A 12468-nucleotide genomic window follows, 5' to 3' on the forward strand; every position below is an offset into this window, starting at 1 on the left:
TGATGCAGCTGCCCCCAGCGCTGTGCGCCCGCCTCGCCGCGGGGCCCGGGGCGGCGGAGCCACTGCCTGTAGAGCGGGACCCCGCGGCTGGGGCCGCGCCCTTTCGCTTCGTTGCGCGCCCGGTGCGCTTCCCGCGAGAGCACGAGTTCTTCGAGGTGCGTGAACAAAATTGGGAAAAGGCAGTTGTGGGACCCAGCTGGGCCTACGGCTGCGGGGCGGGGCTGGAGCCGGGAGTGGGCGGGGCCTGAGGCTGCAGGGCGGTGCTGGAGCCTGGAGCGGGCGGGGCCTACGGCTGCGGAGCGGGGCTGGAGCCTGGGACAGGCGATACCTGAGGCGATGGGGAGGGGCCGGAACGGACGTGGGCGGGGCCTGAGGCTGCAGGGCGGAGCCAAAGCCTGGAGCAGGCGGAGCCTATGGTTGTGGGGCGGGGCCGAGCCGGGAGGGTGGAGCCTACAGCTGTGGGGCGGGGCCGGATGCCGGGATGGGTGGGGCCACGGGTGTGGGCGAGGCCTGACGCGTGGGACTGCCTCGAGGCACCTGGCCCCGCCGATGGCGCACTTCTCCTGCAGGATGGGGACGTGCAGCGCCACCTCTACCTCCAGGACGTGCTCATGCAGGTGGCCGACGCGCCTGAGAAGCCCAGGTAAGCGGCTGGGCAGTGCCCTGCCAGTGCTATTTCTGCGCCGTCTCCCTGCCTCGTGCCTAGTCCCTGGGGCTGCGCTGCCGCCTTTCCATGTGCGGCTGCCCCACCAAGGCGCTGTGCCTGTCCAGATTTGGCATGGCTGACTCCACCACCATCTAGCCTGTTAGTGAAACTTAATTCATAAAAAGAGGGCTTGGGGTCGCAAAAGATGCATGGGGTTTTATTGGAGGTCTCAAAGGGAAACTGTGCAGAAAGTCCAGCTTGGTTCCTCGCACCCGAGGAAGGGCCCCTGAAGCAGGTCTCCTTGGCAGGGTGCCCGCGTTTGCCTGCCAGGTGGCCGGCTGCTGCCAGGTGTTCGATGCCCTGGACGACTACGAGCACCACTACCACACGCTGCACGGAAATGTTTGCTCCTTTTGCAAGCGGGCCTTCCCTTCCGGACATTTGCTGGACGCCCACATCCTGGAGTGGCACGATTCGCTCTTCCAGATCCTGTCTGAGAGGCAGGACATGGTGGGTGAGGTCTACATAGCCGCCGAGGCCACCCCCAGTGGTGATGGGCTCAGAGTGCTGCCCCCAGCTTTCGGGTGCACAGGGGCAAGGCCAGGGATGCCTTTCCGCCCTTGGCAGCCCTGCTAGAGGGGCATGGTGGTGGGGGAGGGCCAGGGGTCAGAGGGAGGTGATGCCGTCTCCGTTTCAGTATCAGTGCTTGGTAGAAGGCTGCACAGAGAAGTTCAAGACCAGCAGAGACCGGAAGGACCACATGGTGAGGATGCACCTGTACCCCGCGGATTTCCGGTTTGATAAGCCAAAGAAAAGCAGAAGGTAGGGAGCCGCCAGGCTCTGCACGTGTCTGTTTTTGATTTTAGGAAGAGGCTTCCAACCAGCCGGAACACATAGACTGTCAGACTTATCCTAATGGGGTGTCCACCTACACCCCATGTACTTGAAGCCCTGGCAGCACAGCTACAGGTGGTTGTGCCAGTGGCCACCCTGCCGAAGGGAGGCTGGAGGGGAGCCCCTGGCTGCCCAGCTCTGTGCGGGTGGAGGCAGCAGAGGGGGTGTGGGAATGAGCAGGCACAGCACCTCCACACTCACACCCCTTGGGGCTGTGCCTCCACCTCCTGCAGCAGTTGGCTGTGCTCACACATCATGCAGCCCTAGCTTTCTCTTTGTCCTGGTTGCATATGAACTTGATGCCAAAGCCGTTTATTAACATGTTCCTGCCTAGAGCGCACGCTGGGAAATACTTCCAAGAACAATCTTTTTTTTGAGACAGGGTCTCGCTGTGACACCCAGGCTGGAGTGCAGTGGTGTGATCTAGGTTCACTGCAACCTCCACTTCTCAGGCTCAAGCGATTCTCCCACTTCAGCCTCCTAAAGTGCTAGGACCTGCCAACATGCATCACCACACCTGGCAAAATGTTCTATTTTTTGTAGAGACAGGGTCTTGCTATGTTGCCCACTCTGGTGGTGAACTCCTGGGCTCAAGCAATCCACCTGCCTCAGCCTCGCAAAGTGCTGAGATTACAGGTATGAGCTACCACATCCAGCTGGAACAATTTTTAAATTGTGTTATATTTCTTTTTTTTTTAACTGATTATTTTAGGTGAACCTTCATAATCATCTAAAATTGTATTGATCGAAGTCTTTCAGACTACATTTTCTCAAGTAGTAATTTGCTGTTTAAAATAAAATAATTGGGAGAACTCACTGCAATATGGAAAGCTTTACAAAGACTTATGTATAAAGTAATTGTCTCCTTTCCAAGGGATCGTTTTAAGGAGAAAAACCCTGCAATGCTGGATTGAGACATTCGTATTATGAAAGAGACTAGTTTATAGTCTCTGGTTAACTTTAGCAAATTTCTCACACTCGTAAAAAGACCTGTGGCACCGTTGGCACCAAAAATACTATTTTCAAGAAAAGTGTGATTGTTACAGTTAAGGTTATAAAATACAGCCTTTATTATATAAACAATGACCTTGCTGTAATCATTTTCCTTTTCCCAGTATCCTGAAAACCACACTATAAAATTAGACTATGCCAAAATAGAAAATATGCTACTTACAAGGAAATCCAGTTTCTTTCTTGCACATTCATTTCTGGGGAGCATGGGGGCTGTAGGAGCCATGCAGGGCTGCTGCTCACTGCTCTGTCCCCACAGCCCAGCCTCAGCGGAAGTCCCAGGGGACAGTGGAGAGCGGTCAGAAGGGGAGGCCATGGAAATCTGCTCCGAGCCTGTGGTGGCCTCCCCTGCACCGGCCGGTGAGAGGCGGACCTACAGTCATAGGTCAGTGTCCAAGCTGTTTCTGAAACACGTTCTCAATGTGTGTTCGGTGCTGAGGATTCTGGGTTGCACCCTGGGCCGCTGAGCTTCTCATACTGAATTCAGAAAGGAACACTGGGAAAGAAAATCGGCTTCCGATTTTGCCGGAGAAGAAAGTCCAGATGTTTCAGGTCCTGTGGATAACTAAGTTTCTCTCGCATACTCTGTTTTTGAGGCGCTGAAGTGCAGGAATGCCAAGCACCACTCCCTTTTCCTCATTGTCTGAGTGGGATGGAAAGAGTCCCACTTGCCGTTGCTTCAGTTACAACCCAGGCGTCTGCTTTTCTCGCGCTACCTGTGCCGTCTGCCTTCCTAGCATTACCTGTACTTGTATTGGGTTAAAGTTGATTTCAAATTAATTTGGGGAAAACAGTGAACAATTGGGGAAAAACATCCAAGACTCCAAACAGGTGGAAAGATGAACTTAGCGTTCCCTGCACCCCCTTACAGATGCCTGGACTTTGGCCTGTGGATGAGCCCCGGGGGGCTGGGGCAGTAGGGGTTTCCACTGGACAGACGTGGGGTAGCAGGAAGTCTCAGCCCCAGAGGACTTGGCAGGAGCCACCGTCTCTGCTGAGTTCTTCCCAGTGGGTGTGCGTCGGTGGCTGGCGGGAATCTCCCCCAGGAAGTAGGTCTTAGACAGGCTGTGGAAAGGGCGCTGCCCCAGGGCCCAGGAGGGCTGGCTCTGCATCCCGCATGTTCCCAGAGTGAAAGAGAATGAGAAGGAGACACACGACTGCTGTTATGACTTGGGTTGTTGGTTGGCAAATGCAGTGTCTAATACAAACTTTCTTCCATCCCAGAATACCCTCTACCATCTGCTTTGGTCAGGGTGCTGCTCGAGGATTTAAAAGCAACAAGAAGAAAACCAAACAGTGCTGATAGATTCAGAAAAGGAGTGGGGGGCAGTCACCACTGGTGGGAGTGGCATCCACCGTGGGCCCTTCTCTGACCTTCTAGTGTGGCCACCCTGGGGCCAGGCCCTCGCCATCCTCCCTGTCCCTGTTCCTCAACAAGTGGCATCAGCAGCCATCATCAGAAGCAGTGAGGGACTCACAGATTTTGGAAACGACCTCGAGACACTATTGGGACTGAGATGTGGACGGCCTGCCTCCCCCTGCAGGGCAAACCCTAAGAATGTATTTTTAAACACATGAAATAAGTATTTTTCACTGATGGTCTTGTGCCTTCATTTCGGTGTTGAGTCAGGTGGGGAATGGTCATTGTTACCCATGTGTATTCTGTTTTCCACCCTCGGTTTTCAGGAAGATTTATAAAGTCCTGGCACTCCTCAGACGTGGGTGATGGCGTAGGATACAGCACTCCACCTCGTCCCAGACCTCCTGGCTTTGGGAGCCACCCCCGGTTGTCCCTGCCACACCACTCGGGGTAGACCTGGCGGGGGTAGGCAGTGATGCCCACAGGGAGGGGCACAGTGGCTCTGGGGGTGTGGGGTGCTGGGGGTGTATGGGGTGGTGGAGGGTGCTGCCCCAGAGGGCGCAGGACCCATCACTGGTGCTAGCAGGGACCACAGAACCTGCAGCAGGAAACGCAGGCCTGGAGGTTGGGGCTGGCAATGGATTGCAGAGAATACTGGAAGCAGTGTGTCCTGGAGAAACCGCTCTGTTTTGATAAAATTAGGGCTCTTGGACCCCTGACCATGTCTTCCTCCAGAGGCCCTGTTCCCACAGCATGTGACTGAGGTGCTCCTGGCCCCCCGCCCCCGGCCTCACCTCACAGCCCCCGGCCTCACCCCCGCCCCCGGCCTCGCCTCACACTCCTCGGCATCACTTCACAGCCCACTCCTTTTGGGGCTCTGGGTCTGGCTGGAGGCAGCCGGTGGTCATCTGCAGCTACTGCCCGGCTCCACAGGGCGATGCTGAGAGCTCTCCAGCAACCTGGAATCAGGGAATCTCAAGGGCCTCAGGTTCAGAGCTGACATCGCTCAGTGCTTTGTGCTCTGAAAACTGAAGGCAGGTTCCCAGGCACTCAAGGGAAGACACTAAAGCCTGAAGCCCAGGCCTGGGTGCACAGGTGAAGAGAGGCTTAACATGCACGTGTGTGGGGTGGGAGATGAGCAATGACTGAGGGTGGCTGTGGCGGGGTCACCTGGGGCCGGTCAGCTGCTTGAGAAAGCATAACACAAGAAAAATGCAAACATGCACATTTACAGCTCGTTCTGTCTTCCCGAAGAGATCCTGTCCCAGCCCGTCAAGTCCTTCTCCAGCTCCTGCATGAGCTCCCTGCACAAGGCCGGCAGCACAGCCTTGGTGGCAGTGCTCCACGAAGATGTGTTAGCCCTTTCCACAACAGCAGATTCTGCTAAAACTCTTTTGTTCACAGCAGGACTGTTTTATACTCTTTGGGGGCTGTAGGTCCTGGGTTCCAATCCTAGCTTCATCTCTGCCTGGAAGCTGTTTGTTTATTCTGTCTCAGTTTTTCTTCTGACAAGTGGGGAGTATAGAACTTCGGTATGAAGAATGTTACTGATTTTTTTTTTAAAGCCAGCATCGTAATTGTACGTGGGCTGCATCCATTTCTAAGGAGATGCTCATGTTTCTTTTTTTTCTTTTTCTTTTTTTCCTTTTTTTTTTTTTTTTTTTTGAGACAGTCTTGCTCTTCTTGCCCAGGCTGGAGTGCAGTGGCATGACCTTGGCTCACTGCAATCTCTGCCCCCCAGTTTCAAGCGATTCTCCTGCCTCAGCCTCCTGAGTAACTGGGATTACAGACGCACACCACCATACCCGGCTACTTTTTGTATTTTTAGTAGATACAGCGTTTCACTATGTTGGCCAGGCTGGTCTTGAACTCCTGACCTCAGGTGATCTGCCTGCCTCGACCTCCCAAAGTGCTGGGATTACAGTCGTGAACCACCGCGCCAGGCAGGTGCTCATGTTTCTGCTGCAAGACCTATGAGAGCTGAAGCCAGCTGGACTTCCTGGGTCGAATAGGGACTTGGAGAACTTTTCTGTAGCTAGCTAGAGGTTTATAAAATGCACCAATCAGGGCTCTGTAAAAACACACCAATCAGTGCTCTGTAGCTAGCTAGAAGTTTTTAAAGTGGGCCAATCAGTACCCTGTAAAATGGACCAATCAGCAGGACATGGGCAGGGACAAATACAGAGAATAAAAGCTGGCCACACACATACACACACACACACACACACACACACACACACACACACACACACACACACACACACACACCCCTCCCCTGCCCAGCCAGCAGTGGCAACTGGCTGCTGTTCACAGTAAATCTTGCTGCTGCTCACTCTTTGGGTCCATGCTATCTTTAAGAGCCATAACACTCACCGCTAAGGTCCATGGCTCCATTCTTGAAGTCAGCGAGACCATGAACCCACTGGAAGGAACCAACTCTGGACACACCTGGACGTGGCTTCCAGATCACAGCTGTCAAGAGAAGACTCAGACAAGACACAGGATGGAATGGCCACAACCCCCAGGACACAGAGATGGAAAGGCCGCACCCCCCCCCCCCGGGGAACACACACAGGTGGAGAGGCCGCACCCCCCCCGGAACACACACAGGTGGAGAGGCCGCACCCCCCCCAACACACACAGGTGGAGAGGCCGCACCCCCACCCCGAACACACACAGGTGGAGAGGCCGCACCCCCCCTCGGAACACACACAGGTGGAGAGGCCGCACCCCCCGCCGGAACACACAGGTGGAAAAGCCGCACCCCCGGAACATACACAGGTGGAGAGGCCACACCCCCCCCGGAACACACACAGGTAGAGAGGCCGCACCCCACCCCCGAACACACACAGGTGGAGAGGCCGCAACCTCCCCGGACCACACACAGGTGGAGAGGCCGCATCCCCGCCCCCGGAACACACACAGGTGGAGAGGCCGCACCCCCACCCCGAACACACACAGGTGGAGAGGCCGCACCCCCCCGGAACACACAGATGGAGAGGCCGCACCCCCCCGGAACACACAGATGGAGAGGCCACACCCCCCCGGAACACACACAGGTGGAGAGGCCGCACCCCCCCGGAACACACACAGGTGGAAAAGCCGCAGCCCCCGGAACACACACAGGTGGAGAGGCCACCCCCTCCCCCCCCGGAACACACACAGGTGGAGAGGCCGCAACCCCCCCCCGGAACACACAGATGGAGAGGCCACACCCCCCCGGAACACACACAGGTGGAGAGGCCGCACCCCCGGAACACACACAGGTGGAAAAGCCGCACCCCCGGAACACGCACAGGTGGAGAGGCCGCACCCCCGGAACACGCACAGGTGGAAAAGCCGCACCCCCGGAACACGCACAGGTGGAGAGGCCGCACCCCCGGAACACGCACAGGTGGAGAGGCCGCACCCCCCCCGGAACACACACAGGTGGAGAGGCCGCACCCCCCCGGAACACACACAGGTGGAAAAGCCGCACCCCCGGAACACGCACAGGTGGAGAGGCCGCACCCCCCCTGGAACACACACAGGTGGAAAAGCCGCACCCCCGGAACACGCACAGGTGGAGAGGCCCGGGCCCAGCTGTGCATGGATGACTCCGGGCTGAAGTGCAGCCGTGGGTGCCGGTGCGGGTCTCCGTCCTTCACAGGAAACAGGGAGGCCGGGGCCGCCAAGCCCCGTCCCTTCATCCTCCGGCCCCTGCGCCGGCTCCTCCCATGGCCAGGCTGTGCCCGTGTCTGCTCCACCGCCAGCCGGCCGATACCCCGGGGCGTGCGGAGACAAGACCTCAGGCGACCGGTCGCCGTCCTCCCCTTTCCCAGCGGCCCGGGGCGGCACGGCCGGCTGCAGCGCCACCTCCTGGAGGCGTCAGCAAGTGTCGCCTTCTCCGCTGGGTGTCAGCTCGGACACCAGGAGGGATGCGCTTGGAGGATGTGGGTGGCCCCGTGGGGAGCGGCGCAGAGTCGGCGGTCGCCGTGGTCCTGGCCCAGCTTCCAGGCCTCCCATTGCCAGGAGCAGGCGGCTGGGAGCCTGTGGGAGGAGGTGTGGGAGCAGGCAGGGTCCGCAGAGATCCTCCCGGCTCCAGCCACCCTGCGCGAATGTAAAGCCTCTGCCGCGGGCCTCAGTTTACCCATCTGTAGATGAGCAGGTGACAGGTGAGCTCCAAGAATTAGCCAGATTTGAAGCCCAGTGCTGGGAACACAGTGGACACATTCCTTGACTCCTACTGTCCCCCTTGCCCCTCTCTGCCTCTCGCGCTCATTCACGTGCACAGTCAGACGATCCACTCCACCTCCTTTCTGTATGTGGTTCCGTGCTCACACTCACACACGCTCACACAATCCATGCCCCTCCTCTCTGTATGTGTGTCCCTGCTCACACACATGCTCACGCTCACACACGCTCACACACACGCTCACACAATCCATGCCCCTCCTCTCTGTATGTGGTTCCGTGCTCACACTCACACACGCTCACACAATCCATGCCCCTCCTCTCTGTATGTGTGTCCCTGCTCACACACATGCTCACACTCACACACGCTCACACAATCCATGCCCCTCCTCTCTGTATGTGGTTCCGTGCTCACACACACACACATGCTCACACTAACACTCACACACACACTCCACACTCCCTCCTCTCTGTATGTGCATCCCTGCTCACACACACACATGCTCACACTAACACTCACACACACACTCCACACCCCCTCCTCTCTGTATGTGCCTCTGTGCTCACATTCACACACTCATATGCTCATGCACACACACAATCCATGCCACCTCCTCTATGTGTATCTGTATTCACGCTCACACTAAGACACACACACAATCCACACCCCTTCTTTTTGTATATGCATCTGTGCGCACATGCTCACACTAACACTTTCACACACACACACAATCCACACCCCCCTCTGTGCATCTGTGCTCACACACATGCTCACACTAACGCTAACACACAATGCACACCCTCTCCTCTGTCCGTGCTCACACGCTCACACACACATAACCACACTCCCTCCTCTCTGTGCATCTGTGCTCATACTCACACACGCTCACACTAACACACGCACCCTCACACACAATCCATGCCCCCTCCTCTCTGTACGTGCATCCATGCTGGCACACAGGGAAGCCAGAAGCCCCTCCACCCCCACCCTGTTGGCTCTCATGTGGGTTGTGTGGATCTGGAAACCTAAATTCCTGATTTTGATCATTGCATGAAGCTTACGTAAGAAAACGCCCTTGTTTGCGGGGAATCCACACTGAAGTATTTAAGGATAAAGAGGTCACTTCCTCTGAGTGCAAGGAGTTGCCAGGCCGGGTGGGGAGGGTGGGACTTACGGCAGCTCCAGGAGCCCCTGGGCCCTTCTCAGCTCCCATCTGGCTCCAAGGGAATGGGAGATGCCCGTCCCTGGGGCAGATCTTACCCCTCCTCAGACCCCACTACCCACTCCCCACTCCCCACTCCCCACTCAGATGCCCCATTCACTCATTGGCTCAGAAAAAACGTTAGGTAGGTAGCAGCTAAAGAGATGACGGATTATTGATAGATGATAGGTAATAGACGGTAGGTGATAGAGGATAGAGGATAATAGATGATAGACAATAGGTGATCGATGATAGATAATAGGCCATAGACAATAGGTGACAGATAATTGATAGGCTGGTAGGTAGAGAGACGAGGTGGCAGAGTGTGATAGAGCGGATGGGGTGGAATGCCAGATGCTGGACTTTGGATGTTAACATTTGACCCCCAACGTTCAAGGTGGGGCCTGGATAGGAGGTGTTTGGGTCATGGGGCAGATATGAATGGCTTGGTGCCACTCTCAAGGTAATGAGTGAGTTCTTGCTTGATTACTTACTGTGAGTAATTTTTTTTTTTTTTTTTTTTTTTTTGTCTTGCTCTGTTGCCCAGGTTGGAGTGAGCGGCGCAATCTTGGCTCACTGCAAGCTCCGCCTCCTGGGTTCACACTATTCTCCTGCCTCAGCCTCCTGAGTAGCTGGGACTACAGGTGCCCAGCACAACGCCCAGCTAATTTTTTGTATTTTTAGTAGAGACAGCGTGTAGTGTGTCTGGAGTTGGTTGTTTCTGGTGGGTTCGTGGTCTCGCTGACTTCAAGAATGAAGCTGTAGACTTTTGCAGTGAGTGTTACAGCTCTTAAAGGTGGCACAGACCCAAAGCATATATAGCAGTAAGATCTATTGTGAAGTGTGAAAGAACAAAGCTTCCACATTGTAGAAGGCGACCCGAACAGGTTGCCCCTGCTGGCTGGGGGATATGGGGAGTGGTGGCCATCTTTTATTCGCTTATTTGTCCCTGCCCATGTCCTGCTGATTGGTCCATTTTACGGAGTGCTGATTGGTCCATTTTACAAACCTCTAGCTAGCTACAGAGCGCTGATTGGTGTGTTTTTACAGAGCACTGATTGGTGCATTTTACAAACCTCTAGCTAGTTACAGAGTGCTGATTGGTGCATTTTATAATCCTCTTGTAAGACAGAAAAGTTCTCCAAGTACCCACTTGACCCAGGAAATCCAGCGGGCTTCATGTCTCAACTGCATTTCACCATGCTAGTCAGGATGATCTTGATCACCTGACCTTGTGATCCACCCACCTTGGCCAACCAAAGTGCTGGGATTACAGGTGTGAACCACAGCACCTGACCCGATAACTGATTTTTTTTTTTTGACGGAGTTTTGCTCTGTTGCCTAGGCTGAAGTACAGTGGTGTGATCTTGGCTCACTGCAAGCTCCGCCTCTCAGGTTCACGCCATTCTCCTGCCTCAGCCTCCTGAGTAGCTGGGACTATAGATGCCCGCCACCACACCCAGATAATTTTTTTTTTTTTTTTTTTTTTAGTAGAAAGGGGGTTTCACTGTGTTAGCCAGGATGGTCTCGATCTACTGACCTTGTGATCTGTGGGTGAAAGATTACCCAGGTGCCGAGGCAAGAGACTGAAGGCACAAACTGTTTCAGTATAATAAAGGAAGTAGTTAGAATAAGAATAGTTATAATACAAATTAGATATAGAGATGATCGTGGACATTATCAATCATTAGTATAAACATTAGCTTTTTTTTTTTTTTTTTTTTTTTTTTTTGAGACGGAGTCTCCTCTGTCGCCCAGGCTGGAGTGCAGTGGCGGGATCTCGGCTCACTGCAAGCTCCGCCTCTCAGGTTCACGCCATTCTCCTGCCTCAGCCTCCTGAGTAGCTGGGACTATAGGTGCCCGCCACCACACCCAGATAATTTTTTTTTTTTTTAGTAGAAAGGGGGTTTCACTGTGTTAGCCAGGATGGTCTCGATCTACTGACCTTGTGATCTGTGGGTGAAAGATTACCCAGGTGCCGAGGCAAGAGACTGAAGGCACAAACTGTTTCAGTATAATAAAGGAAGTAGTTAGAATAAGAATAGTTATAATACAAATTAGATATAGAGATGATCGTGGACATTATCAATCATTAGTATAAACATTAGCTTTTTTTTTTTTTTTTTTTTTTTTTGAGACAGAGTCTCCTCTGTCGCCCAGGCTGGAGTGCAGTGGCGGGATCTCGGCTCACTGCAAGCTCCGCCTCCCGGGTTCATGCCATTCTCCTGCCTCAGCCTCCTGAGTAGCTGGGACTACAGGCGCCCGCCACCGCGCCCGGCTAATTTTTTGTATTTTTAGTAGAGATGGGGTTTCACCGTGGTCTCGATCTCCTGACTTTGTGATCCGCCCGCCTCGGCCTCCCAAAGTGCTGGGATTACAGGCGTGAGCCACCGCGCCCGGCAACATTAGCTTTTAACATTACTCTTTGTTGCATTACTAATACAACCTGGGAATAACCAGCGGGTATGGGGTCAGGTGCTGAAGGGACATTGTGAGAAGTGACCTAGAAGGCAAGAGGTGAACCTTCTGTCACGCCGCATAAGGGCCGCTTGAGGACTCCTTGGTCAAGCGGTAACGCCAGTGTCTGGGAAGGCACCCGTTACTTAGCAGACCGTGAAAGGGAGTCTCCTTTCCTTGGAGGAGTCGGGGAACACTCTGCTCCACCAGCTTCTTGTGGAAGGCTGGATATTATCCAGGCCTGCCCGCAGTCATCTGGCGGCCTAAACCCCTCCCTATGGTGCTGTGCTTCGACGGTCATGCTCCTTGTCCACTTTCATGTTCCTCCCGTACTCCTGGTTCCCCTTTGAAGTTCGTAGAGGACAGCGGTAGAAGAAATAGTAAAAGTCTTAAAGTCTGATCTTTCCTATAAGTGCAGAGAAGAAAACGCTGACCTATGCTGCCCTCCCTCTCTACTTCGGCTACCTAAGAGGGAAGGGACCCCTGTCCTGTGATCACATGACTTGTTTCACCTTGTCAATCACTTAGAAGATCCACCCTCCTTACCCTGCCCCCTTGTCTTGTATGCAGTAAATATCAGCGCGCCCAGCCGCTCAGGGCCACTACCGGTCTCCACGTCTTGGTGGTAGTGGTCCCCCGGGCCCAGCTGCTTTCTCTTTATCTCTTTGTCTTGTGTCTTTACTTCTTACAATCTCTCATCTCCACACGCGGGGAGAACACCCGCT

General features: G+C 54.6%; 1 protein-coding gene across 1 annotated transcript; it reads left to right on the plus strand.

Annotated features, from left to right (window-relative positions):
- Nucleotides 1–2: 2 nt before the first annotated feature.
- ZNF511 (zinc finger protein 511) lies at nt 3–4149 on the plus strand. Its single transcript, XM_008017233.3, has 6 exons — nt 3–155; nt 570–643; nt 955–1156; nt 1344–1468; nt 2811–2936; nt 3776–4149. The coding sequence occupies exons 1-6, from the start codon at nt 3–5 to the stop codon at nt 3852–3854; spliced, it is 759 nt and encodes a 252-aa protein (XP_008015424.1). The 3' UTR covers nt 3855–4149.
- Nucleotides 4150–12468: the final 8319 nt, after the last annotated feature.

Source organism: Chlorocebus sabaeus, chromosome 9 (genome assembly GCF_047675955.1).
Source record: "Chlorocebus sabaeus isolate Y175 chromosome 9, mChlSab1.0.hap1, whole genome shotgun sequence".
Taxonomy (NCBI): Eukaryota; Metazoa; Chordata; class Mammalia; order Primates; family Cercopithecidae; genus Chlorocebus; species Chlorocebus sabaeus.